Source organism: Sturnus vulgaris, chromosome 22 (assembly GCF_052056855.1).
Source record: "Sturnus vulgaris isolate bStuVul1 chromosome 22, bStuVul1.hap1, whole genome shotgun sequence".
Taxonomy (NCBI): Eukaryota; Metazoa; Chordata; class Aves; order Passeriformes; family Sturnidae; genus Sturnus; species Sturnus vulgaris.
Genome location: NC_142264.1, coordinates 6,006,647 through 6,034,328, shown reverse-complemented (window position 1 = coordinate 6,034,328; position 27,682 = coordinate 6,006,647). Strand labels below are relative to the sequence as shown.

Genomic DNA, 27,682 nt, shown 5'->3' with positions numbered 1-27,682 from the left:
TTGCTTTTCTGCAGGATAAAAAAAAATAAGTTCAAGGGCCCATTCCCTCCAAGTCTTGAAGCACAGGTACCCAGCCAGCCCTTGCTTCACCCACCCATAACTCCCCAACCTCTCCCGAGGGCAGAGGGGATGCTGGCAGCAGCCTCCAGGCTGCAGTTCAAGGGCCCATCTCAGCTGACACCACTGGAGAGCCGTGGTTCAGATTACAAGAACCCAAGCTTTATGAGTAGATTTATAGCTGAATAAAAGCCTTGAATTACAGTAGGAGACATAAGGAACACACAAAGTCAGCCAGTCTGGCCTCCACAGCAAGTTTTGTTAACCAAATCAGAGGCCACTTGCACTACCAGCTATGGCTCCTGAATGACCTTCAACAGCTCCTGGCTGGGTTGTTATTCATGAAAACACTTGTACAAAGCCTTTATTTTGAAAACTGTATAAGCCAGGGTCTTTCAAGGGGATAATTGGACTGCAGAGCTTTCAGTTTTTCTGGGAAATTCACTCCTCTGAACATAGTGTTATGGATACTGCAGAAATGAGCAAAGTCCAGCAATGCTCAGACAGGTAAACAGTGTCTGAACATCCCTGACTCATCACCACTATCATCAGCCTTCATCTTGCTGGCTTTGCTTTTAAGAAATCTGTTCTCCCAGGTCCTCACAGTGAGAATCCTTCCAGTGTCAGTGTCCTTGGTGAGCGTTAGCCCAGGAAAAGTCTGGCCCCAAAGAGCACAAATAAACCTTAGAGAAAGAGATGGAGACACGGTATCTCTTTATCAGACCTTTATTAGCAGACTGTTCCCTACATGAAGAATCCGAGTTAGATTTGCATTATAACAATTTGTGGTTACAGCTACAAAGATGGTTGTCATTTTGCATTGATTTTTGCATTCTGATATTCATATTCTCATTAGGCCACACTGGTAGGAAGGAGCCACTGCAGAATTTATGACAGGTCTCAGGAAGAGGGGGGGTGGGGAAAAAAAAAAATCGTATCACTAATCCATTGGTGGTTAGATTTCCACGTGGCTACTACTGACAGCACTGAAAGTGAAGGCAGAGTCTCACCTGGGAGACTCTCCACGAACCACCAAAATCTGTCAGAAAAAAAAGCAGCTGTTTGAGTGCTAGCAAATCCTTTTCCAATTTCTCACATCTCCACAGTGTCCTCCTGCATGTGCTGAGCACTAGCTCAGCAGCAGGGTCTGCTGATTCAGCCTTGAAGCACAACTGCAGCAGCTCATGTCCAAGTGCAAGTTTCCTTCCATCTCTCTGGAAATGTGTATTGTCTTTAGTCCCTGAGATTTCTCTCTTCCCCCCTTACTTAAAAACTCCCCCAAGCATTCTTAATTAACTGTTGTGACATCCAACATCCACAGACCTTCCACTTCCCAACTTCAGCCATCCACCCAAAGCCTTTCTGCTGTGCACAGAGGCAATTCCAAGCTAAGGCAAGCCTGACAGTGCACCCTCTCCCCAAGGTTCTGCTTCCTCATCTGCTCCCTTCTCTCCTATGGCTTCTTGCTACAGAATTTCTCTGGGCTGAGGTCCTCCAGCAACAAACCCAGACATGGGAAAGGCAGTTCAAGCCCTAGGAGTGACTTTAGCATCCCTCCCCATGGCTCAGCTGTGTGATGAAAAAGAACTAATAGAGAGCTTTTTAAAACAGGAGAAATACAAGCACAGTAACAATATTTAAACAAACCTATAAAAATAGTCTGACATAACTCTGTTCAAATAAATACAAAATAAATATGCTTTAAGCAGTAAAACAGTGGAATGCAACGCTGGTCCATTTTACCCAAAATGAAAAGTTGGGTGAGGATCTCCCAGGCCTCAGAAGCTGGATCCTATTAACTAAAGCAGCCCATAATGCTATCAGAGAAATTTTAAAGCCATTTCTTTCCCTTAGCTTTATGAAAAGCACCCTTTGAAAGACAAGCAAGCATGTCTTTAGGACTGAAAGCTCACCTCTCCCAGTGACAGCCCCTCTCCCTAACACCCCTTCCCACAGCACACATTCCTGACTCGGGGCCTCCATCTCACCAATGGAAACCTGAACGTGGATCTACCAAGAGGTCTAAAGAGATAAGATAGCAGCATAGGCACGGGGTTTGGAAAAGGTTCACGAGCTCTCCTTGGCACCAGGCAGGATGGAATTCAGAGGTCCATGCAACGCTGCACAGGGGCTCTCACGTCGTGCTGGGAGCACAGCTGCACAGGAGCTGTGAGTTATTGTGTCTTTGTTCACTAAAGCCATGCATCACAGTGCCGGGCAGCCCAGGGCTCTCCTGCCTTCCCCTTTCCAAGCCCCTGCAGAGAATAAGACAAGCCAATCCCAGCATGCAAAGGATATAGGCATGCAGGCTCTAGTCTGCTGCTTGTTAGTAAGTGCATCTTGTTAGTGGGTTTATGAGACACACTTAAACCTATAAAAAATAAATAATCCTAATTCTTCATCAGGCTGGCTTAAGTAACCTTCAGCCTGGCTGGATAAACCACTGCCCACCAGCCCTCCAAATCAGTATAGATCAGTTACATTTCATGTCAATTCTTGGAAGCAGAACATGAATGTCTCCCACCCAAAGGAATATTTGTAAACATAACAAGCCTGGTGTGGCAGCAGCTCCTACACAAGGTTTGTACAGATTTAAACAATGGGTAGGAAGTTAAACAACTGAATGGAAAAAGCAGCTCTCTGAATGGAAAAAGAAGCTCTTTCAGCAAGTCAGAAGGTGCTCATCTGTAGGCAAACAGCTCTGTACAGGCAACACGCTGAGAGCAGACCTGTAACCCAAATCTTTGCTACTCTGTCATACTGCTGGGAACTGACCTCAGCAACTCCCACTGCAAGATCTCCCAGGAGTTCAGCTCCTGGTCTCCCAAAAGGCCCAACAAAAAGGACCCCGTGATGGTTTATGTGGAGCTCTGAGTAGCAAGATGGCAAAGGATACCAGATCCTCCCCTCCCCCTTCCTTACTGACTCACAATCTGAGATTTCACAGCTTTGCTTAGTCAGCTTAGTGTCGACACATTCACAGAATGAGAGATGGCTTATATGTCTTGGGATCACATCCCAAGATTTCAGAGTTCTGAGTCCTCAGCACCTCCTGGTCACCGCGAGTCCACGCCCAGAGTCATCTTCAAGTTCTCATAGACCACGTAGCTGATGCTCACAGCTGGGATCACCTTCATAAAGTTGGGCGCCAGACCCCGGTAAAGCCCAAATGCTCCCTCTGTCTTCAGAATGTGTTTGAACAGTCCCCTCATGGTCACTTCTGGAGCACCCTCCACTGAAGCTGCAATAGGGAAAGCCACAATAAATAATGCAGCCTATGTGGTGAAAACACTTTTGTTTCCAAGAGCAGCTCTGATCCATGTGCTTTCAGATGTTCCCAGAGCAAAGGTGCTTCGTGGGGGACTGCATGAACTTCTCAGCTACCCATTCCGTGCTCCACACTGCAAGTATTTTCTCAAACTGCTCTGAAGATGCCCTCAGCCCAGAACTGCTGATCTGAGCAAAATAGAACCTCTGTCCTGGAGGTCCTTGGCCACAGAGGTTAGAAAGGCAGCACGAAGTCCACCGTCCCCTTGCAGCATCACAAACAGCCCATGGCTCAGCTACGGCTGTTGTTGCAATGTTTACACTAGAGAACCTTTAGCCTTGCTCAAAAACAAAGGCAGGAGCTCCCACTGTTCCAAAAGTTCTCACCTTGGGCCTGCATGCGTGTCCTCACGAGGGCCAGTGGGTAACTGGCAAGCTGTCCACAGGTGCTGGAGATGGTGCCACAGGCCAGCAGAACAAAGACCCCAGGGTCAGCACTGTTGACAGCGTAGCGTTGCAACCAGGTATTTTTTAGTGTCTGGAAGGAACAAGTCCAACATTAGCAGGGAAGAGGCAAGCAAAGGAGTATCATGTTTCATGAAAGATCTAGAGTAAAGGCCAGAAAGTTCCAGGCAAGTTCAGCCAGGAGCACAGGGCTTCTCAAATCTTTTTGAGCTGCTGTTGCCATAGTGCCTGGGCAAAATCCCAGGCACTTAATTTTTTGCTGCAAATTTCTCGTGAAGAAAAGAAACAAGGAACCATGCATGATGCTGTGGTTTATGAACTAGAATCATCATATTGGATTATCTTTTAAGCCATTTTTGGGTCAAAAAATACATTTCTGCCCCATAAGACTGTTCAAGAAAGCTTTGATAAATTACTTAAATTCCTGTCATGACTGACAAGTCTGACAGTGATAAGGTCACAGAAGCAGCACAGCCCTACCATAGGTTAACAATAATATAAAACAGAATATAATAACTGTAAGGCTTAACCTAACAATAGGTTAAAGGCTTCATACCTCATAGACTGCCAGGTCAATACCAGCATATGGAATGATTCCCAACATGTTGGGGATGTAGCCTTTGTAGAAGGCAGCCATTCCTTCCTTTGCAAGGATGTTTTTGGCACAATCCAACATGCCCGAATATTGTCCTGTCTTCCTTAGAGCCATCCTTGTTTTCAGAACCTAGAAGACAAGAATAAATTGCATGAAGGCCTACAGGAGAATCAGCAGGAGAACAATGTACAGACAAAATCATTCTTAGGAGCACAACTGTCAGGAGCACAGCAAGCATCCTGCAAGCAGTACTGCTTGGTCTGAGAACTCACAAATTAAATATCACAGTGCTGGTGTTCTACCCACATCTCCCCATCCCTGCCCCTATCCAGGAGCCTCCTGCCTCACCTCCATGGGGTAGATGCTGCTCTGTGCAATGGCCCCAGCCAGAGAACCAGCCAAGAGCCGCTCGTGGATCCTCAGCATTTCCTGGTCAGTACCAATGAACCGCTTGATCTGCAGAAGCCAGAACAGACAGACATTGAGGCTCCGTGACTTCTCTCACCCATCGCTTTCTTTTCAGCTTGCCCTTCTGCGTTCACAGCTCTCTGTGCCCTCACCTGCTCGTAGGCCATGAACTTGATGGCTGACTCGGGTGCAATCTTGAGCACGTTGATGCCATTGCCCCTCCACAGTGACCTTGGGCCACCCTCCCGGATCATCTGTGTGAAGCCGCCGATGATGCACATGTTGTTACTGCGCGAGGCGTGAACCTGGGGGACAGGGACAAGCCTGGATTAGTTCCAGTCCCCATTACGACAGTGCAACGTTTTTCTGTAATCCAGGGACAAAAGGGCGCTTTTTTATTTACCCAGAGATTTGCCAAGGCTTTAATCCCTTCCAGATCGCTTCCACAATAGGAAAGCAAGCTTCTTTTCTTTTTTTGCCAAGTCTAGCGTTAATTAATCAATCTAATCAATATCTCCCTCAGGAATGGGGGGAAAGGTTAAATAGGCAACTGTCTTGTTTTTTTCCCACACCTAGCATAGGATCAACTACCCATCAACTTCGTTCAAGAGCAGGTGCAGTGACAAAGCAGGCTAAAATCAAAAATTTCCAACTCCTTTCTAATGCTGACAATACAGAATACAAGCTCTGCCAACTGACCACCACATTGACTTCAACTCTCATGGCCTCAGGGTCTCTCAAAGGAACACAGGATTTTAACCTGTTTCACCAAAACCTAAGTTTTCCATAAAATTGTCTTACTACTGACAATTTTGACATGTCCACCTCCAAAAAGACTCTACTTTTTTATAATTTTTTAATATGACTTTGAGCACTCAAATAATTCAAAATGCTTTTAAAAATAGCAATAAAAGAATGACAAGATTAACATTGGCCAGAGTGCTATACTGTGTTGATGAACACTATCACCTCCCAGGTAATCATAAATATGAAAGGAATCTGCTCAGGTGTTTAAACAAACTGCAACTTCACCATCATACCTGCATGAGCACTTTCAAACGGTCCAAGGGAGCTGTGCAGGTTCTGGACACGGCACCTGCACCTCCACCTGCAACCAGATGTCTCCACCACATCCCCGTCTGCCTTTCTTCCACTGTGAACTCATCAGGGACAGTCAAATTCTCTCCTACATCGAAGATCTGCAAAAGGAGAAGGTGTTGAGAAATGTTGCATCAGCCAGTGATCTTGCTGTTTTACCGCTCTTTATTCGTGCCAAGTGCTGAAGTACAGGATATGTTTATTCCAAGCCAGCAGCTTATCTGCAGCCACAGGAGCTGCCACTGCTAGAACGTGTCACAAGGGAAACTCATTTCTAATTTCAAGATTTCTCTCCAAGAACCTGGCAACTGCTGAACGTTTGTCTATGTCTAAATACTGTGTGTCGTACTTAGGAACAAACCGACCAACTGCAGGCAGTTGCATTGGCAAAAAAGCTGGACCTCTCCAGAACCTTCCAAGCTCACAGCCAGTTAATTCTCATTACATACTATTCACATATAGATAACTCCAGAAAGGATGGCTGCCTGTGGAATCAGTCTTGTTTTAACAGGTCCTGAACCAGCTGGGGCTGGCCAGGAGCTCCTGGAGGCACACACCAAGAGAACACCCTCATCTCCCTGCACTACTGCAGTCGTCATCACCTGTGCCAGCAGCTGTGACAGTGATATGTGGCAAGATTACAGCAGAGGACAGGAAGCAATTGAGCTTCCAGGGCTACAGAGAAGCTATGAACCATGAAGAGAACGACAAGGACTGCTGATAGCAGCTCCTGGGGGCCAGGACTTGGACCAAGAAGCTGGGCAAAGACTGAGACCTGTTGTACAGGAGCTATTTCTTACCGTGGAGTGCTTCCAGTACAGGATGATTTCAGGAATGTTCTCCACGGGGTGCAGCAGGTGATAGTCTCTCCACTCATTCCAATCAATTGTCATTGTCCCATTTTTATCCATGCTAAAAAGATTGATTATCAGGTGAGTACAGACTCCCACTGGGTGACAAATTCCTCCTCTCCTTCCCTTTGATTATCCACGCCTACACCAAAAAGAGCTTTGCAAAGCAACTACTAGAAGACTTCTAAAGAGACACAAGACAAAGCTAGGAAATAATCTGTTCACCAAACAATGCTGAGGTAGAAGTGGGATCTGTCTTTCTTCCCCTCTTTCTCCCTTCTCACCAGCCCACAACAGTATTTGCAACCCCTCCTAACAAATTCAGGGACTTAACTGACACTGAAGGGAAAATAATACTTACTAGGTGACAGGACCCCAGAAGTGTCCCGTCCTTATTCTGACACACAGGCAAACAGACAGAGGGAAGGTAGCAGAGGAAAAAAAAGAGGAAAAAAACAGCACAAATAAGTGGTTGTTAACATGTTAGTGCCACATGCATAAAGCACTCAGCATTTCCAATGAGCAACTGCACAGACCCTCTCCAAAGCAGCACGCTCAGGGCAGCAGGACAATCAGACAGGGATGCAAATCAGCTCAGGTGCAAGCACTTCCCCTCAACAGGTCAGGGAGAGACTCTGACAGTTAAGTCTCAATAAAGCATTATGATTTTATAATTATGTCAACTCACAGGAAAAAATCAAAATGGAAAGAAATAGGAAAAAAGGGAGGAACCAAAGTCTCTGGAAAGTGCATACAGGGGAAAGAGAGACAGGCTCCATGTCCCTATATTTCTTTCTAGCTCCCTTGACATAAAACAGAAACACCAGTGAAATCTTCACCTCTTCAGTATTTTCTCAGCCTGCTGTTCAGAGATCTTGACTCCCAAGTCCCGGAGAGACTGGACAATCTCCTGGGCATCGATGCGGCCTGCAAAGAGAAGCCAGTGAGCTCCAGGACACATATTACAGGCTAACACATTCACCAGTCCACCCTGAGCAGGAGAAAGCTGCTTACCATCATTCTTCTTATCCAAACTCTTGAAAACCAGTCTCAGCTTCTTTTCATGGTCTTGGAGATAGTGAACAAATTCCTCAAAATCCAGCTGTCCATCCAGGTCTTTGTCTCCAGCCTTCACAATTTTCTGTTCAGAAAACAACCAAGAATTGTCAGTTCCTTTGTTCACTCAGACAGATATATTCCCCCCTTCTACCATACTTAAAAAACATTTCCCACACAACTTTGACTTTTCCTCCAAAAAGTAGCTGACAAAATTGTAATTCTTCTGAGAGCGTTTAGCAATGCAGTAGCGTAGAAAAGTCACCTGATTCCAACTGTTTCCCAAAGTCCATTACACAGATGGAATGCCTCATGTCTTATCAGGGATATTCTGCTAGTGTCATATGTCTAATCTCAGGACTGTACCTTGATTTACACCTTGCAAAGTCCTTGTGAAGGTTCTTGAACTAAGTACAAGTCAATAGATTAGCATAAAAAGTGAATCAGAAGATATGAGGTTATAAAAAAAACTGAACAGAAGGAATTTCATACCTACTACAATCCTTAGAGAAGTAAGCTCCCTCTGGCAGTAACTAACTCTAACCAGCAAAATCCTGTCCAGCTCTAGTGAACACAGCCAAAAGATAAAAGCCTTTGTGAACTGGTTTAGGCACCCTGAAGCTATGTGCTTTAATTACACAAGTTTCCATGAGATGCATAGAGAGCAAGAATAGGTTCTTAGTAGGACAAAGTTAAAAATCAAGATCAAACTGTGCCAGACATCTAGGACAAGGTAAATGACTAATTAACTCACTGCAACTGCAACTCACTGAGGCAATAGCCCATGGCCTGTCCTCTCTAAGGGCACATGGCTACATGTTGACAGGTAAGGTGATCTCCAGACTGCAAGAATGTGGCTCAGGGAGTTCCTATTCCCCTCCTGGTTCAGCCACTTGCCTTTGACAGCCTTTAAGTCTTTTCCAACATGAATCAGTGAGCAATACTCAATGAGGTATGATTCAGTCTAGTGCATCACCCAAAGTTTTGTTTTAACTGTGGTAACATTTATGTTAACAGCAGATGGGCTGTTAAAGAAGCTCTGAGCTGAAACGCTGGGTTAACCCTCTGTTCACCAGTAGCTTGTTCAATATTTAGGCTTCAATGTATTAGGCAAGCCTAAACTCATTGTGATATGTCCTCAGTCTATGACCACCAGTCCCCTTCATAAGCCATAAGTCTTTGTTTAAATATCATTTTAAATTACTTCAGTACTAAATCATTTAGTATTGAAACGCTCTCTCTCACCCACCAAGTGCTGTCTCTTTAGCCCTAATGCTATGAGGATTATTCCTAATCACTTTATGAACCTTAAATAAGAAAGTGCTGTCCCAGCTGCCCTGACCTCCACGGTATGCACAGTATTCCTAACCTGCCATTTATCATATGACCGTTGTGAAGTTCAGATATGACTTCACATTCAACTTGTAGGCTAAATATAGACCAACACCCCTCTCCTGTCAGCACACTGGCCTTCAACAGCTGAATCAGGGCTTCCCTCTCACTGGCAACCCCCAACCAGTTGACAGGCATTAATAATTCGGAGGCACTGTAAAAGAGATGTGACTGTGCAACTGCTCCCTCTCTCTCAGCACGCCCCAACAACTGCAGAAATGCACCCTGAGTGATCAGAGACCACAGGCAATAAAAGCTTTGCCCTGTTCATCTTCCTCCCCCACAGTCAGCACAAAAACGCTGCCTGCCCAACAGTAACCCACAGCACACGTGTGAGGGGTGAGAAAGCCAAGCTCTCAGCATCTTCTCTGTAGGTGTGAACAAGTATCTGCCTGCACCTCTTCGCTTTCAACAGCAAACATGAAATCTGGCCATTAACAGCTATTTTGGCGGCAGAAGTTCCTGTGGTCACCTGCAGTCACAGCCCTTGCAGCACACTGTGGGAACCCACACACCTTCCAGCCTGCTGTCTGTGTCTCTGCAGAGGCATAAAAAGCCTCCCCTGCTTGGCTGATCAATGAGCAGCTCTCTGGGCTCTTGATAGCCTCATCATGGGGGAAAAAAAAAAACAAAAAAAAAAAAAAAAAACGTAGCAGCAAGCTGAAAGCAAGAGCTGTGACACATCGGGACGGAGATCTCCATGGATTCACTGCATGTCCCTTCCACAGTAAAGCAAAAAGTTCTTGCATAACCTTCCCCAGCTCAGCCCACCCATCCTGGCTGAGTCATACAGAGCTGCTCTCCTCATCACAGCACAAACCTGCTCACCTCCACCAGCTTCAGCTGACTCTACATTACAGCCTGCTGTCAGAAGGAGGCATGTGGAAAGGTGGAAAAAGGAGGAAGAGGATGTGAAATGCTGTGTCTGAACAGACTCATAGAAGCAGAAGATTCCATAGTTTGGAAAACACATTTTTTCTGTCTAACTCACATCGACTGGTTTAAACAGTCTTACAGGAACTGAGACCTCATCCAATTCAAAACAAAAGAATCAAAAAGAAAAGAGTTCACTCTACGCCGGTTCAGCAATCCCTGCCAAGGGGCACGAGAAGCGTTTCCATGCTTCACTCAGTTACTACAACAGAGCCATCGTGAGCTTCTCCCCCTCTTAGGCAAGCCACTAAATGTATTAGATACCACCCCCCCCGCTCACTCCCTCCCTTCCATTCCTCTCTTAGGCTTATCCATACCTGCTTCCACTGGCGATAGGTGGAGAATTCCTGGGAAGGAATGAAGAGGCTGAGTCGGAAGATGGATTTGAGCTCGGCCGGCAGCCCCTTCGATTCGAAGTACTCAAACTCCGTCTGCCTCTCCCCAAACACCGGCACGTACAGACAGAGGCAGAGCATCTTTCTGAGCCCGAGACTCAGCTGCCCTGCTCACTCCGACCAGCAAGGAAGGGAAGTAAAACTGAGTGATTCCCCTGAGCTAATTTCAGTACGGAGTGGAAAGGAAATGCCAGCAAGTCTCATGACACATGCCTATGATCGAGCCCGGCTCCGGCGGGATTGGCTGCACAAGCCCTGCCCTTCTACTTAAAAGGGAAGCCGGGGCTGTTCAGTCCCACCCAGCTGATACAGGGAACACGTGAGCTGCTCCTATTGCTCAATACCTGGCTCCCATTGAACCAGGTACCTTACATCACACCCGCTGCCAGTTAACTCTTACTGCGGGTCCCTTAACCCGAGACACTTTGGCCAAGGGCCAGGACACTCACTCGTTGTGCCTTATATCCGATCAGTCCTTTTCTGATCCCGTTCTCACCTCTGGGGGGATTTACACAGGCAGCACAGTGGGGACAAGTCTTGATCACAACCTCTCTCATCATGCAACACAGGAGGACTATCACTGTCTTCCCAAAAATTATCTTTTTAAAGTGCAGTAAGAACAGGATGCCAGCCGCTTACTGCTTTAATAGACGTCTAGGATAGCCAGCTTAAGCAAAATTTTTCCACTTTTATTTTGTTATGCCAGAGTTGACTGGCTTTGGTTGCAAGTTCTCCTGAAACCACTTGTGCCAGCTAAGAGCAGACAACCCCTGAACACAAAGATCTCTCCCCTCTGTAGTATTCCAGAATTACCAACATAGCAGCAATAAAGCCTGTGGAGGTTTGTCATTGAGCCAAATACAGAGAAAAATCACCCAAATCAAGGGCAGGCTTCAAAACAGCCCCAGCTGCTCCTAAGCCTCCTAGCTAAGCATCCACACAGCAGTTGCACCAGCTTAATATTTTCCATCCTCTTCTGATTCCAATTAAACACTGCAGTCAGATATGTGCTACGAGAAGTGTCCTGGGCAGAACAACATTTTCCAGTTTCTACCCTTGACAGTTTAACTGCTTTGTAAGCGAGTTCCTGAGCTCTCATTAGGAGCAAGCCAGGCTGGAGGGAGTGTGGCACAAGCATCATTTAATGCAGGAATAATTACAGCTTTCTGACAATTTGGTGGAGTTTGAGGTGCGGGGTAACACCTAGCTCTCTGGAGAGAGTACCAATGTGCACCAGGCAGCAATGCTGCTCAGGACAGAATCACTGACTGCTAACATGAATTATAAACAAAGTTATAGTCTTGCTATTAATCAGAGAGAAGCTATCAAACAGGAAAGATGCAAAAGCCATAGCCAATAACCCAAACACTGTAATTCTGTCTGCACTAGAAGTAACAAAGTGTGTCTGCTGAACTGGTTCAAGCCAGCCAGGATAAGAGCCTTCCCCACTGCTGTGGACACAGCAACAATTTCTGGTGTTTGTTGCATTTGAACAGCCTGCTGGTAGACCAAAGTCCAAACAGCACTCCCCTCCTCAGGCCCTCATGCACAGGGTGCCTCTATGTCTTTACCATGGTATTTTGTTCTCTAAAACAAAGCCAAGGTCTGTAATGAGCTGCTCATGGAGCTGCATGTCAATCACACAAACTGGGAATATTTAATCTGTGGCTTAATTTCAAGGATTTTTTTTTTAAAGCTTAATGGATCACGACTCACAGCAACTCAGTACCCTTGGGAGTTGTGACCTACAATGGTGTCCTCTGCCCTTCCTGGGCCACCTCACTCCCCATGGCACCGTGGCCAGGTTACCTAACCAGGCTTAACCTACTCCCTGCTGACGTCTCTCTGCATGAAAACAGGATCTTCTCAGGGACCCCAGATCCTCTTAAAGATCAGCTGCAGCAGCTCACTGCATGCATGCCCACAGCACACCCCAACCTTCCCACCAAGCCCAGTCTCACTGCAAACAGCACCCCAATGATATCAACACCCCACTGTCCAACACCAAACACTCCCACCGAGGGGAGCAGAGTGGGTACCCCCAGCAACAGGTAGTAAGTGAACAAATTCAACTCAGATTTGCTTCACAAAGCCCTAAGATCCTCCGTAGTCCTTCCCACGAGTTGCCAAGCATCACTATTATAGCTGCTTGGCAGCTCAGTTGCTATGCCAACATGATGCAGATTTTCCTAAGAAACTCTGTTTGGAGTTGGCAGCTAGAGACAAAAGGCAAAATCGGCACATTTTAGGAGAAAAAGCCCTACTACCTACGTCAGAGGAAAGGAGAAAGCTAATGAGGTTAAAGCTGATTTTAAGCAGGGTATTAATTACAGGACAGTGAGCTAAGAAGGAGAGACAGATTACAAATGAAGTTTATACCAGCAATTCAGGTTATAATGACAGAGGGAACTTAAACAAGTATTAAGAAGTTTTTGTATTTCAGCTAAGAAAATCCTAGTAAAGCTGGAAATACCCAAGAGCCAGGCAGCTCTCCAAAGCTGCAGGGATCAGTGCTGCTGGGACACTGGTGTGGGGTCACTGCCCACATCTCAGCACACACAGAGCCAGTCCCACTGCCCCAGCCCCTGTGGGCAGCAGCACACTCAGCCCAGGGCTTTGGTGCCATTTACAGACAGTACATCCCTCATTAGCACTGTCTATTCCTGACCAAACCAAGGACAGGGCACAGAGCTCAAATTAAGTCTCTCCTCCCTGATATTTCCATACACCAATTCCACCACTGAAACTACACATTTCTGGGCCGTGTGGAGCCAGCCTGGCTAATACCCTATGCAGTTTCCTTGATGACAAGAAAATTGAGCCATAAAGGAAGCAAACCTAGCTCTTTCTCCCTTTAGCAAACTAATTTTCAATTTATTTATATGATTTGGTTCTTTTAAATGCTGCATGAGTTACCAGTTTCCATACCCTGCCATCCCTGCTAACCTTTCCAAGTCATTTGTACTCTTCTAGGCATCTACTTCATCACTGGTTTACTACATCACCTCCAGAATGTACCTCCCTGTAAGGGATGGAAAGATGCAACCATACAAGGAACAGGAAAGTATGCTGCTTAATTTTGAATTTACTCTGCTAAAAAAAAGGGCTCTAAAAATATCAAGTACCAGCAAGCGTCACAGTCACGTAACATCCTCCTTCAGAGGCAAAACAGCTTTCTGGGCTCCAACCCTATTGCTAGAAGGTTTCACTGTGTTCTGCTGACTTGGACTTTTTTAATTTCTGGAAACTAGCTTATAATTAATTGGACAGTACAGAAAGTCCTTACAAAGCACAGAGAGCGTATGGTGTATGAAGGAGGGGAGTTAATGATTTAAGAGACCCCAGCAGAGTAAAAAGCTGCAAGAGCCAAGGCTTTGCCAGGGGAAGGATAAGAGACCAGGCACAGCAGAGAGCACTATGTGGTACTTGACATAAAGGTAACCAGGAAAGGTGACCTGTTCCATCAACAACAACATGGATCCAAAGTTACAAGTCCAGATGGTGACATCAAGAGCAGTTCATGCCTGTCTCCTGTGTACACAGATCCGGGGCCAACATAACACATTTGCAATCACTATTTTTCTCCCCATATTTGCAAAAACAGCCTCATGTTGAAACAGCTTTAAACAAGCAAATATCTGAGGAGGAACACAGCAATGACAAATGAAGACTGAAGAGCCAAGGCCAGGAAGCCACTCCAGTCAAGTTAATCCATACACATGAATTTCTTACAGAAACATCAGTACAAGGTGTGATATTTTGTGTGTTTTTACAAGAGAAGTAGTAACAGGTGTTTTTACAAAATGAAGTGGCCTACCAGTCAAGAGACTGCTCCCAAGGTTACAGCCAGCCAGTGGCAGAGAACAAAAGCCCCCCCATTTTCTATCAACACCAAATAACTCTGTTTGCTCACAGTGGTTTATTATCTATCCCCAAGGCTGTGCAAGACTCTTCCCAACACTTCTCCTTCAGACAGGTAATTGGAACACTGATATCTGATCAAGCACAAACAAGTCATTGCATCTTAACAAGTTACTGTCCATCAGCTGAGCCATGGGCTGGCTGAAGCATAAGCCAGCCCGAATGGCAAGGTGAAACATATCTGCATAATCCTCAACAGAAGAGCTTTACCCTGCGTTTTACTTTACAATCAGGGCAAGCTAAAATTACACAGTCACAACCTCCTGGCAGAGTGGCAGTTACTTCACTAAGATGCAATAACTCCATTTTACCACATCCTTATCCTCTAGATATTTCTCCATTAGCCGATCCTACTGTTCCTATGCAGAACTTCCCAGGGTCACACAGGAAAGAAGAGATTGGTATCAGCTTTCAGAGAAAGCTTTATTTCCAGGTGTGAACAGATGGACTCCCCCTGACTGAGAGACCATTGTTCTCTGGAAGACACCAGAGATTTTCAGCCCTGTAATTCCAAGGTTTTCATTACCATTTCCTTCAGTTCTGAGTCTCTGTCCTTCTTCAACCTCTGTGCACCAAAGTCCTCCTCAAAATGCGCATGCTCCTTTTTTGGAAGGGGATGCACAGTGCTAACTGCTAAGGATAGAAATGAAGGCAAAAGTCCCTGCAGATTTTACAGTCTGATTCAAGCAGGGAGTGGCTTCTGCTCCTCAGAATGTGAAATGCTGCCCTGCTTGTTTCCATTCAAAACAGCAGCAGAACAGATATTAATCCCCTCTACAATTTAAACCTGTTCATTTCTCATTTTAGAGAAAGCTCACAGCAACAACCATGCCCACTTCCCTGTTAAATAAGCTGGATCTTGAAAGTCACACACCTCTATTCTTGCTGCAGCCCTTCAGTAACATCCCCACCTCCCACCCTTTGCAGGTCTTATGCCCAACTCCTTCCCCCCTAATCCCGGGTCACACCCCTGGTTTTAGACCACATGTAGTCAAAGCTGACTGCACCATCCTCAGGGGAGACAGAACAGCACTCCCTCCATTAAATAAGCCAGAACTGCAGTCGGCCAGCACTGGGCTGGGAGCTCTGGCACTAAACTAAGAAGCTTTTGTTCGTCTCCCCCCAGACAAAGCCTCACCATTTATTCTCTGCCAACTGTGCGCCCCCATCACCTCCCCACTCCCCCATCCCCTGGGAACTTCCCATCCTCACGCAGATTTTAGTCTCTCCCTTATGCCACCCGCTCCCCAGGGACACACTTTACTCTCTTCCGGGCTCTGCCATTCAAATAATACAGCCAGTTACTCATTTGCTCAAAACATGCAAGTTTTACCAAAGGCTTGCCAAATTACCAGAGACTGACTCCAGAACATCTTAGGATGCATTTGATTCTTTGCCGGTCTCCAGCGCAGGGGTGGGACTCGCCACTAACCTGCATTATCATTCCCCGTCCTCTCCATCATACTTTTTACGAGTTGCCCAGGAACCCTGCAGGCCCCCATATTCCCCTTTGCCCCTAAATAGCATTTTGCTCCCCCACTTTGAACATCATGTTTGGAAGGTTAGATCATCTCCTCTCTTCAGTCACTCCCCTGCCCCCCGCCCCCTTCCTTTCTAGCAAGCACACACGTTAGACCCTGCTCCCTTTTCCTGTTCCTCTCCCCCCTCCCCAAATTCACACACACGGCTACTTGCACACTCCACCTGCAAAACCCCTTCTCCCAGCAGACCACACACTCCACTGTCATGTGCACCAGCCCCTCCTCAGGCCCCTGGATATCCCATTACCTTTGGAAAATGCTCTGCGGGTCCAACCACCAGTAGGATAGTTGGTCTCCTTTCAGTGGGATCAGTCCCTCTGTCCTGTGTCTTCCCCAAGACCTTTGGCCCTTTCTCCCCGGGGCCTGGAAGTGGGGTGGTGTTTCTGGCCTCATCCTCTTTTTCATCTGCAGGACCTTGGCATATGGCCCTGGGAAGGAAGCTAGACAGAAAATGCCACAGGGTCTGCAGCATTGCTGCTCCAGCGAGCATCCCAGGCAGGGAAACCCTGAGCGCTCAGGAGCTGCCCGCTGCCAAGGATGATGTGACTGCACTACCAAGCACCCCCAAGACGGGAATCGGCACGGCAGCCAGCGGGAGGATCAACCCAGCGACTCCACCGGCTCCGATTCTTTACAGACCGCTCCTGCGGACGCTTCCTGCCTTTTGAAATTGCTGCTACTGCAGTCGTGCCTGGCCTGACAAGCAGCTCATTGTACCAGAGCCTCAGAAATCTGATGGCAACAGACAAAGCACAAGCCCCCTGGCACGGAGAAGCCGAGACGCTGCGCTTTGGAGACTGCTTGGACAGAAAAGCCGAGACGCCGCGCTCAGGAGGAAAAGCTAAAGATGAACGTCTCCGAGAGGAGCTCCTCAGAGCTGCCAGCCGAGCCGCGCGTCCCGGCTGATGGCAGCGGCAGCCCGGGCGAGCAGCGAGGCTGAGCAGCGATGCTGAGCACCCAGGCTGCGTCCCCACTGCAGCAGTGCCCAGCCAATCCTCGCTCCCAACACTGCGCTGCTCCGGAGCTCGGCAGCGCGCGCAGCCGGCCGGGAGCGCGCCCCGGGCGCGGGGGGCCGCCCGCAGAGGAACGCGCTCGCCGGCCCCCGGGCAACCGGGCAGGGCCCCGAGCATGGGAGGCACCGCGCTGGCCCGAAGCGATGGGCAGCGTCCGAGGGATGTGCGTGTAGCTCGGCAGCTCCGGCTGCGGCTCTTTGTTAGGGTAGCAGATGGTTCTGCAGAGAGAAGCCGGCTTTGCCCAGCCATGGCCGCATTAACCTCTAAGTGCACTCTCTCTCCCCAGTCTATTATAGTCTCATCCGTGCCTACAATAGCTCTTTGGTGCTGCATTGTGCTGCCGCCGCCTTTGGCTCCCGGCACAGCGTTTACGGCCATTCATCAGTGTGAGAGCCGTGCTTAAACCATCGCTGGTTGGTCGGCTGGCCGAGCTCTGCTGGAGGAGCCGTGAACCACCTAGTCAAAGGTAGGGTGTTAATATATATCAGCACAGGGACACATGATATTGCTTGGATCTCTACAAGAAATGCCACGCTTTCCTCTGCTGCCACAGCAGCAGTTGTTCATCGATTGGCGAGGCTGCATCAGTCTCCCACCAGAACCCACCCAGCAGCATTTCCCATTTTACAGTTCATCAACTTACTTCGTATTCCCAGATTCTTTGTGTCCACAGAGGGCACTGCATGCCTCACTTCCAAAGTACTGTGACTCTTCCCTAAGTTTGGGGATTTTAACAGGCCGAAAAAAAGAGTACAAACCTACAGCTTCCATCACCTGGGGCTCCCTACCCAACCCAGCACAGCAAGAGCCACAGCAAGCAAAGGACCTCAGTTTTCAACTTTAAACTTTTGAGAGTGACTGACTGCAGGACACTTCTGGTATACAGATATAAGATGTGAAAATATGATCCGAAATCTAAAAGGTCTGCAAGCCTTAAGTAGCCAAGTTGCACATAAATTTTGAGATGAACATCACTTTTGGGAACTTGTCATTGAATTCCTATAACGAACCTAAGTAATGGAAAAAGTGAGAGACAAGTACATAGAAGACAGCACACTAAAAAAATTCTTCTGCAAATACACCAGAATTACTTAAGAAGAAAAAAATGCTTTTTAATCACAAGTCTATGTAAAGTATGCAACAAAGGTTTTTATCTTAAAATTTGACACATACCACACAGTAACCACACACAAAAAATTTACAAAATTATGGGGCAGTAACACTGGAGTGAGGGTGTGGGAAAGCCCTGTCCCTCTCTGAGGAACAGCAGAGTCTGATTCTAGTTGAGATGCAGTCAGCAGCTCAGGCACAGGCAGAAAAGACTGAGGAATTCTTGTCATGCCTCCATTACCCTGAGCCAGTCATCACAGCTACAAGCCCAAAAGTTAAACTACTTTCTAACACATAGTGAATCAGATCCCTTAAGATGACATTTGGAAGTTTTTAATGCTCTCAAGCCAGAGGAACAAAGCAGATTTTCTGAACTGGGCACAGTTCTTCAAAATCAGCTTCTATTAGCCTAAGGCTGTGGTTTCACAAGCAGCTGTGAACTAATCTGAAGCTTACTGCCACTACAAGTCATCTCACACATCCACTTAAGCCCTGCACTTACCTTGCTCCTCTGACAACCTCATTAACCCAGCCAAAAAACTGCAGAGCTTCCTCCTGGGGTAACCAGCTGAGGCTACTCATGGATGGGGTCCAAAAAAGCGTGGAAAGGGCATCTGAGCTGCCTGCAGCAACAGGCAGGCTGCCCTGCCAGTCACACGGCTAAAAGTCACAATACAGAAGGCAAAGAACTCAAAGTAGAATTTGAGATTTGTCCTCCGTGGTCACTTAATACTCACAAGGGGCCCCATTTAACAGCTGATGTTACCTGACACTGTTACAATTGTTCCCCTGCATTTGTATTAACATTTGTGGTGTGTGCACATCAGGGCATCTTCCCCATCTTCCTTTGTTCATGCAGAGATTTCATAAGAAAATAATAATTTGTGCAAGAAATTACATGCCTGGGGTGTAATTAAAGCAGAAACTCAGCAGTGCTTCTTTGGCCTCTGTCCTTACTAAAGGAAACCTCAGAGGAATTCTGCCACCACACTAATTCACACGACTCCTTGAGAACAGAAAAAAAAATTATAATCATATTTAGGAGAAAAAAAAAAGGCATTTATTTTACCAAGTGGGGAATTTTATTAGGTCAGAATAATAAACCTAGTAACAGCAAGATGATTATAGCTAGAAAAAAGACAACTGCACTCCTCCAGGGAATCTGTATGGAAGTATTACTCTACCAATACCATCATGAAGCCAATCATTCATGCATTACAAAAGATGTAATAAATACTGTGACTCCAGTACTGGCAACCTGTGAAAGGTGACACAAAGGAACACGAGGAGCAAGAATTCACTTTTTCTAGAAATCATGAATGATCGCCTAGGCCACAGTGAAACAGCCTTCCCAACCTCAGCTTCATTAGGAGATAGCTGTTCTCCAATTCCAGCCGTTTACATGATCCAGACCTGGGATTTAAGGCAGAAAAAGCAGGAGGGCTGATCTGAATGCTGGCTCTCAGCCAGCACACCAGTCACTGGGGACAGAAGGCGCCTGTGGCAGCTGGCCTCAGAGCCCTGCACTAAAATGGATAGTCATTAGATAGCCTGAGCAGAAGCTGAAACAATAAAGAGCTGTAATATATCCAAATGGAGACAAAAGGGAGAGGAAAAAGCAAGAGATTGACATGTTTTGCTCAATTAAAGTATTTTCCTCAGTCTGCAAGCTGGCAGAGGGAAGTTCTGCATAAGCCATAAAACTAAGGTATCTTGTACCCTTTTCAGCCACATCATCATACCTGCTGAGTCTAAAACTCCAGTTTTCAGACAGACACTTGCCTTTTCCAGGCTGGTATACCTGGCAGAAATTCATTTTTGCTTTAAGAGGGTTTCTAGAAGACTTTTGAGTAAATGCACAGCGTTTTCCTGCGAACATATGAGTCTCGTCACCAGCAACTTGCTAACATGTAAAAAATGTGAGAGGGAGGGTGAAAAGAAAGGGGAGCAGAGGGAAGGGAGCTGTGCTGGGAGCAATGACCCTTCTCCTCCTCCAGCACAGGAAGAGCTGTAGGCAGTCTCTGGTTCCTTAGGTGACCCTGCAGGAATGAGCAGTGACTCATCTCCTTTGGGAGCCTCCTGGAAGCACCCCAAGGAGCCCTGCTGCCTACATGTGTGTGCCACCCAGTAATAGCACCCAGCCCCCAGCTGGGATGGGCCACCATGACTCCACCAATTACCTCTCATCTTTGCAAATTTAATTTCTGAAAGAGGAAAATGTTAAGTATGTCACTACTTTGCACTTTTTAGGAAGTTGAAGTTAACCCTGCACAGTGCTTCTCGCACCATGACATAAAATCTCAACGTCTTGGACACTGCTGCTTAAATAATTAAACTGTCTGGTGACATTTAAGTACATTCATATATTAGGGTGACACAGCATAGCTCAGGGAACACTACAAAACAGCCCAGGTCTCCTCGTTACAGAAACCCTGGCACAAGGAATTAGCTACCCAAGCTGATATATTCAGGCGTCCCCAGCCAGTGCCAAATACAAAAATACAGAGAGAGCTGGCCAGGCAGGGGGAGCACAGAGCCATTGCCCAGAACAGAGAGTTTCACCAAGGTCATATCATATGAAGAGCAGGGATTAACCAAGAGACAGGGCATCCTTAATACTCAGAAATTAGAAAATCTACTTCTTGCTGCACCAGACAATTAATCAGGAAATCAGGTAGTGAGAAAGGATGGCCCTGCAGCAGCCCAGGCCAGGCCTGCCCCCACACAGTTCTCCTCAGGCTAAACCATGTAGGTTCACATACCAAGCAGCTTTGCCTTTCCAAGCAACTCATCATCTAAAAATTCCAACAATTCCTCTTAGAGCAGAATTCTCCACTTCAAACCACTTCGCTGTCAGAAGCTTCCCTGCAGCTCGGGAGCTGGAAAGACTCAGATATCTCTGCTGTCTTCCCAAACAGACTGAATTATCACAGCTATGCTTCTCCACACCATCATTAAACTGTGCTCATGTCCCACATTCACAGGGACAAATATAGCGATAGGACATGAACAAGAACACTCATTTCCCATTTGCTACAAGTAGGGCTGTAGAAAAAAGCTCCCTCCCCCTTCTCCTCCTCCTGACACCGTATCATGTTATACTGTGTAAAACCAAAGCCCAGGGGTGCAGCATCACCATTTTGTAGGGCTCTCAAACAAAAGACCAAGTCCTTATTATGGCTTTCATGTCTTTTATTGATGCTCACAAACCATTTAAGAGTTCTGCTCAATACTCAACTAGATTAAAAATAAAAATGAAAATAAACAGGAAGTATGCTGAAGTCTGGAGTTTTTTACCTGCCATTATCTCAGCGATCTGACAACTCCCTGAAAGGACGTTTTAGGCACCCAGAAGTTGACCTCTTCTCTGAAGCAACCAGCACTTGGACAAGAGAAAATGGCCTCAAGCCATGCCAGGGGAGGTTCAGGCTGGAACCATTCAGGAAGCATTTTTCACTGAAAGAACTGTAACGCAATGGTACAGGCTGTCCAGGGAGGTCACCATCCCTGGAGGTGTTCTCACAACTTAGTGCTACAGTTTACTTAATACAATGTTGTGTCAAAGGTTGGACTCTATCTTTGAGATCTTTTCCAACATTAACTATTCTAATAATACATGCAGATGAGGACAAGGAGGTATGTCCACTACTTACCAAGGCACTGAGCTCTGGTCACTAAAAAATGCCCCACAGAACGCACTGAAAGACCAAAGTGCTGCTGCATGCTCTACACAGGCACAATCAGCTGCTTTGGATGAGTTCTGTTGTCATTCATTCCACTCAGGCTGAGGGGTTCCTACAGGCATTCACTTCCCTACAAAGTTGAGAACAGACCCCATCCTGCAGGAAGTAATACTGTGAAGCTGCATCAGTGATATTCAGGATGCCTTTCTATTTACACAGTGCTGACATTTAAAATTTATATGCTCTAGTCAAAGTTGTACCTACATCTCTCAAAGGTCAGCCAGCAGCCCTTGGTCATTAGCACTGTGCAAACAGGACAAAGGTCTCTGCTAAATAAACCAGAGAATCACCAGGCTTCTCCAATTTTTTGCAAGATAGGATAAAAAACAATTCTGAAAGAACAAACATCCCTCAAGACTTATACACCTGGTCCTATATGTACATAAAGCAACACTTGTCTAATCTGCAGTTGTTTGTTTATGTGCAAGGGAAACATGCAGGAACAAGTTTCTCCTGTGCATATTTACATCTAAAACCTGGCTCCCAACATCAAGTGGACACACACTCCCCATTTCACCCATTTAATCACAATAAGGCAGGGCTGACCAGAGACCAAGGCTGGGTAAAGACTTTCACCAAGACAGTCTGAGATTCCCTGGTGCTCAGCACCCCTCTCCTGTTGTCCCTGCAAGACCTCTGGGTCCTGGCAGAGTGACAGCCTGTCTCCCTGACAGTCCCTGTCCCAAAGCTCTCACTGTAGGGGCTGCTGGCCAAGGCTATTAATAACCAACACTGTGCCAGAAGTTTCCTTGTGCCAAACCCAAAACCTGGCTTCTCAAAGTCTTTTCTGCAGCTGTCAAGAACTCATGTGATCGATTACAGAATTCATTTGCGTCCTCAGCCTAAATCAGACAAGGCAACAAACCCCAAATTCGTACCAACTAACCACTCACCACAGATTTGAAAGTTTTATCTGCAATTAAATCACTGACTTACAGTTCTGCTCTTGCTCAAGTGCATGAGAACAGAGCCTCCATCAAACCACACATTTCATAACTTACAAAAGGCAAGAACAGGTCTCCACTCTCTACAGACCCAGCAAATACGATCTATTTGTTTATTATTTTAATAAACATTATTCATGAATGTGTTCATTTAATTAACATGTTATTGCAAATGGTTTCACCTTGTACTAACTGGTTTGGGGTATTCACAAAGGGTAATCCTTTGGGATTAGTAAGGAGATGGGTGGATGAGAAGCTGTTGGCAGCAGAAGGAAGGCTATCAACTGGAATATCAAACTTTAACAGTATTTGTCTGATACAATCTGGTGTAGCTCAACCCTTCATGATGAATTACAAAGCCCAGTTAAAAGCTCCACAAGTGCTCCAGCAGGATTCAGGACACATAAGCCATGAAAATGGGATAAGGCATAAATGTATATAGGTTCTGAGATGTATTGTGAGATCTAAATGAGAGCTGGAGAGATATTCCAGTGCAAATTACAGAACAGTATTAGAATGTTGCTCTTTTTATCATAAACTGACTTCTGTAACAATAAAAACTCAGGTCCTCCAATTCCAGATCGCTGTGAATCAAAAACAGGTGGAAGCATCATACTGGAAAAAGTCCCTGGTCCTTCTGCCCCTTACAGTTGCTAAGAATTGCAGTACATTGTGCATAGTATAAAAGAGTATTCAAAAGTGCTGAAGAATAAAACAGTTACAGAAATAGAGCCTGAAAGGAAGAATTAAATGACGTCATGACAGAAGATAAAGTATTGATCAGAAATAAGATTAAATTTTTTTACAATTGCAACTGCTACAGTAGAAAGAGTTTCTCAATCCATCCATGGAGTCACTTGCGAAAGGGCTGACTGATATATTATCCCAGAATGGCATGGACACAGCTGGAAGAGTCCAGGGGCACATTTAAAATGCAAAGTTGGTCAGAAGAAAGGCCTGACGCAAACAGAACACTGCAGAGTCCAGCTGCAGCAGCACAGCTTTGCTTCATCAGTACATGGGAAAAGTAAAAAACAGACATTGCGGGGAAGTTTGGACAGCCAGGACTTGAAGATCAAAGAGGAGATACAGAGCTAAGGAAAAAGTGATGAAAGCAGATTTCAGCAGCCTGGGAGCTGATATAGTTTTCCATTGGGAAGCTGATACCAAGGGAGCATACATGAACTTAGGAGGAAAAAGTATCACAAGACCAAGGAGGACATCACTGTTAGAGCAGAGGCAAAGAGGGCATTTGGGACTGAAAAGAGACAAGGGTTATGTTTTTTTTGTTTCTTAAAGTGAACTAGTCCAGCAGAAGATGCTCAGCACCACTGCAGAAGAGGCAGCTGCAGACAAAGTTCACCACTTCAGTCTGTCGCTAGGCAGCTGGGATTAATTCCACCAGTTCAGACTGTCTGGAACTTCACCAGCAGAGATGAGGTTTGGAATGGCACTCCAGCCCTGCAGTTAATCAGGATCAGTAGGAAAACAGTTATATTAGCAAACACACAAGTATTACCATCACACATTCCTTCAGCAATAGGACATCTACAGATACAAAGTAGGAAACAGTTCTGTTTGAGCATATTTCAAGCTCCACAGGTCTATATAAAGTCAGAAAGCAACAGTAACAGGACATTGACCATCCCAGAGGTAGATGAAATTTAGCAGTAAAATACTATCCCTTCACACAGTAGAACAAGAAAGGCTTTTAAGAAATTCTTCACATGGTTATGATTTTACTGCCCAAACACAGTGAAGTATGTGGATTGCTTCATGCTGACCAGTGCAAACAAGCATTTCGTTACAAGGCTCACGGGTCTGGCACACTGTATTTGTCAATCGGTTTAAAGATAACAGCATGGGTAAAACAAAAAAAAAAAAAAAAAAAAAGCAAGCATGGCTTACATAAGAAAATTCCACCTCAAAGGACATCTGAGTACAAGCCCTTCTCTCCCCCACCACAGAAGGCCACCTCTAAAAGAGAAGGTAGCAATTTTCCAAGATTGCCACAAAGGATTTTATCTCAGCAAGAACTCTCAAGCATTGAAGGAGCCAAAATATTGCTCATTTTCTTTTCAAGTTCAGCCCGAAGTTATTGTTACCACAAGGACTTTTAGCCTACTGACGCAGGGAGATTAGCAGCTCGCAGCTAAGATTGGTGATAACCTCACTTTACGAGCCCAATGTTTTCTCCATCTGCTCCCAAATGTTGGAAGGCAACTCCCATATCAAATATACTGCTGCATAGAAGGAAAAATAAAGTGCACCAAGTAATTTACTAATCACAAGCAATCCATGTGATTTATGCCTAAATTGGTCCAAATACCATGCTCAATAAATCAGAAAGGTTTTCTATCTTGACACTTGAGCACTTTCCTTGAGCGTGACCTCACATTAGTTAAGCGTTGAGGTGCCATAATTAGCTAAGCTGGAGCAGAAAAAAGACTGACTTATTAATAGAACTGCTTTGGAAACAGGAAGTTTATTTGATTTCCCTAAAAATTGCACGACACGGAAGTCTTCTAGCCAGTTGAGGGCTGTTCCCACATTTTTAACTGGAACTTGAGAGTTTTGAACTCTGCATCCTCACTCTCGATGGTCTTTACCCTGCTGAAGGGGATGCTCTACCATACTAACAATGCTTTGCAAACTCTAGAACGGTTTGAGTTGGAAAAGACCTTAAAAAGCACCCAGTTCCAAACCCCTGCCACCTTCCACTAAATCAAGTTGCTCAGTGCCCCTTCCAGCCTGGCTTTGGACGCCTCCAGGGATGGGGCAGCCACAGCTTCTCTGGGCACCCTGTGAAACATCTGTTTCAACCCCCTCACACTATGGATGTGGAAGAGGAGTCAGAGGAAGGAAAGGGCTGAGGAACAATACTGACAGACAAGGGCTTCAGCAGAAAGACAGGATTGTTAAGCAGCCTCCAGGCAGCGCTTCCCTCCGGCAGCGAGTTCCAGTCCCCGCAGAACGCTTCCTCTGTGCCGCTCCCGCAGCGCGCCAAGCAAAGAAACTCTCTGCTGGGAAGTAAAAACGCAGTTTATTTTAAAGTGCTTCCTCCTGGGCCTAGAGAATGTTAGGCTGGATTGAATTACATGCGAAGAGAATGCAAAAAGAGGCAGGCATGCAGGTGTAAGCACAAAACGTTCTGGGTCATGAGGGGCTTTTGCCAGAGGTCAAGGATTGGGCCCCACAGCTGGCAGCAAGTCAGTGTCACAGGGCATGCACAGGTACAATCAGATTTATATACCCAAACGCACCCAGCAGAAAACCCCCATGGCACTCACGGTATTTTTAGAAGCAGCACAACTAAACTACTCACAAGATCACACTGCCAAGGAATTCTTATATTTTACAGCAGCTAGGAAGATACCAACCAAAAAGAAATGTTAGAAATTAAGATGCTGGAGATTCAAAGTTAGAAAGGAACTAGAAACTCTGGAAAGGACTTTGCAAGTAAAGCACTCAAACCGGGGCACCACTCCCAGGACAGGGAGAGAATACGAGCTGTCACTTGAATTAAGTATCTTTTCAGTGACTCAGAAGTTATTCTTAAAACTCTTCCTCCTTCCTGTAGGACTCAGGCATATCTCTGGTGGCACATCCATGGCTGCATCCACGTGTTTATCTCCTATCTTCACATGATACTTAGCTTTTTTATGGCCTTGCACATAAAATACAAGCGACTAGGCAGGCAGCACTGAGGACAAGCCCATTCATCATAGACATGTAAATTACACTAATCACAGTTGAATACAGCAGCATCATATTGAACCTTGGAACCCTCAGTGTACAGCATCACACAGAGCGGTGAGTACAAAAGGCTCCCTGAAAGAGAAAGCTAGAGCTGCAAGTTTTATGCGCTCCACGTGCAAACTGCACAGTACAGCAGCCTCCCTACGTTCTAAGATATTTCCAAACCCATAAAATAAACGAGTCTGGCATAAGCCATTCTGAGCAAACATGAGTAGCAACACGCTGCCAGACTCATATGAGGAACACGATGATGGAATGAAACCTGCACAATTACCCTGACTGCAGGAACCGCTTCCAAAGGAGCTTCCACTAGTGTAAGTCAGCATGCAAATTGCCCCGTCCTGAGTCCTGGAGGAACACGATTTCTTTTATGGTTTTTCCTGCCCAAAACCTAAGGTTTTAATCTTACTAATTACGGACACTAATACCACTCATGCCTACAGGTAGCAAGCAAGCTGATTCCTCCGGGTCTAGAGCGGAGGCCAGCAGGCAGGATGGCTAGGAGGCAAGGACTTTTGGGGAGGTCTCGCATCACACGGCCCCGCTCTCGCTTGGGGAACAGGACGCTGAAGGGACGCAGGAGCTGCCATGGCGCTACCATGCGCAGGTGTCACCGCTGCCAAGGCGAGACACAGCTGGAAGGTCTCCAGAGACCACGTCCTGCTCCCGAGACGAGCACGGAGAGGGCTCTGGAGCGGATAGGGGACGAGGGGAGCGGCCAAACCCTCCCTCACCCCCGGAACGCTCAGCCCCGCCAGGCCAAATCCCATCGCCAGCCGCCGCTCACCCGCAGATCCAGCTCGGTGCGGTGCAGCCCGAGGCGGCCCAGTCCCACGGCCAGATCGTGGATGCAGAGCGCGCCGTCGCGATTCACGTCGAGCTTCTGGAATAGAGCGCGGAGACGCCGATCCTGCTCGGAGGCCTCGCACAGCGACCGCCCGCAGGACCCCGCGCTCCCCCCGCCGCTGCCGCCGCCGCTGCCGCTGCTCTCCACCGCAGATCCTTGCGGGGACCCGCATGGGCAGAGAACGCCGCTCACCACCGGAGAGGCGAGAGAGCGCCGCGCCCCCGGCATGACTGCGCCGGCACCAACCACCCCTCACGCCCGCGGCACCGGCAAATGGCGCCGCTTCC

General features: G+C 46.5%; 1 protein-coding gene across 7 annotated transcripts; it reads right to left on the bottom strand.

Annotated features, from left to right (window-relative positions):
• Positions 1-767: 767 nt before the first annotated feature.
• Positions 768-27,682, bottom strand: SLC25A25 (solute carrier family 25 member 25). Of its 7 annotated transcripts, none has more exons than XM_088177434.1 (11): positions 27,336-27,682; positions 7,756-7,882; positions 7,581-7,668; positions 7,103-7,138; positions 6,691-6,802; positions 5,833-5,991; positions 4,945-5,097; positions 4,733-4,840; positions 4,346-4,513; positions 3,712-3,862; positions 768-3,298 (listed from the first exon to the last, which is right to left on the bottom strand). In XM_088177434.1, exons 1-11 carry the CDS (start codon positions 27,621-27,623, stop codon positions 3,114-3,116), a joined length of 1,575 nt encoding a protein of 524 aa, XP_088033560.1. In that variant the 5' UTR covers positions 27,624-27,682; the 3' UTR covers positions 768-3,113. The 7 variants fall into 7 exon arrangements, with proteins under 7 accessions (XP_088033560.1, XP_088033562.1, XP_088033564.1 ...); XM_088177436.1 differs by lacking the exon at positions 27,336-27,682 and adding an exon at positions 16,227-16,989; XM_088177438.1 differs by lacking the exon at positions 27,336-27,682 and adding an exon at positions 10,440-10,732.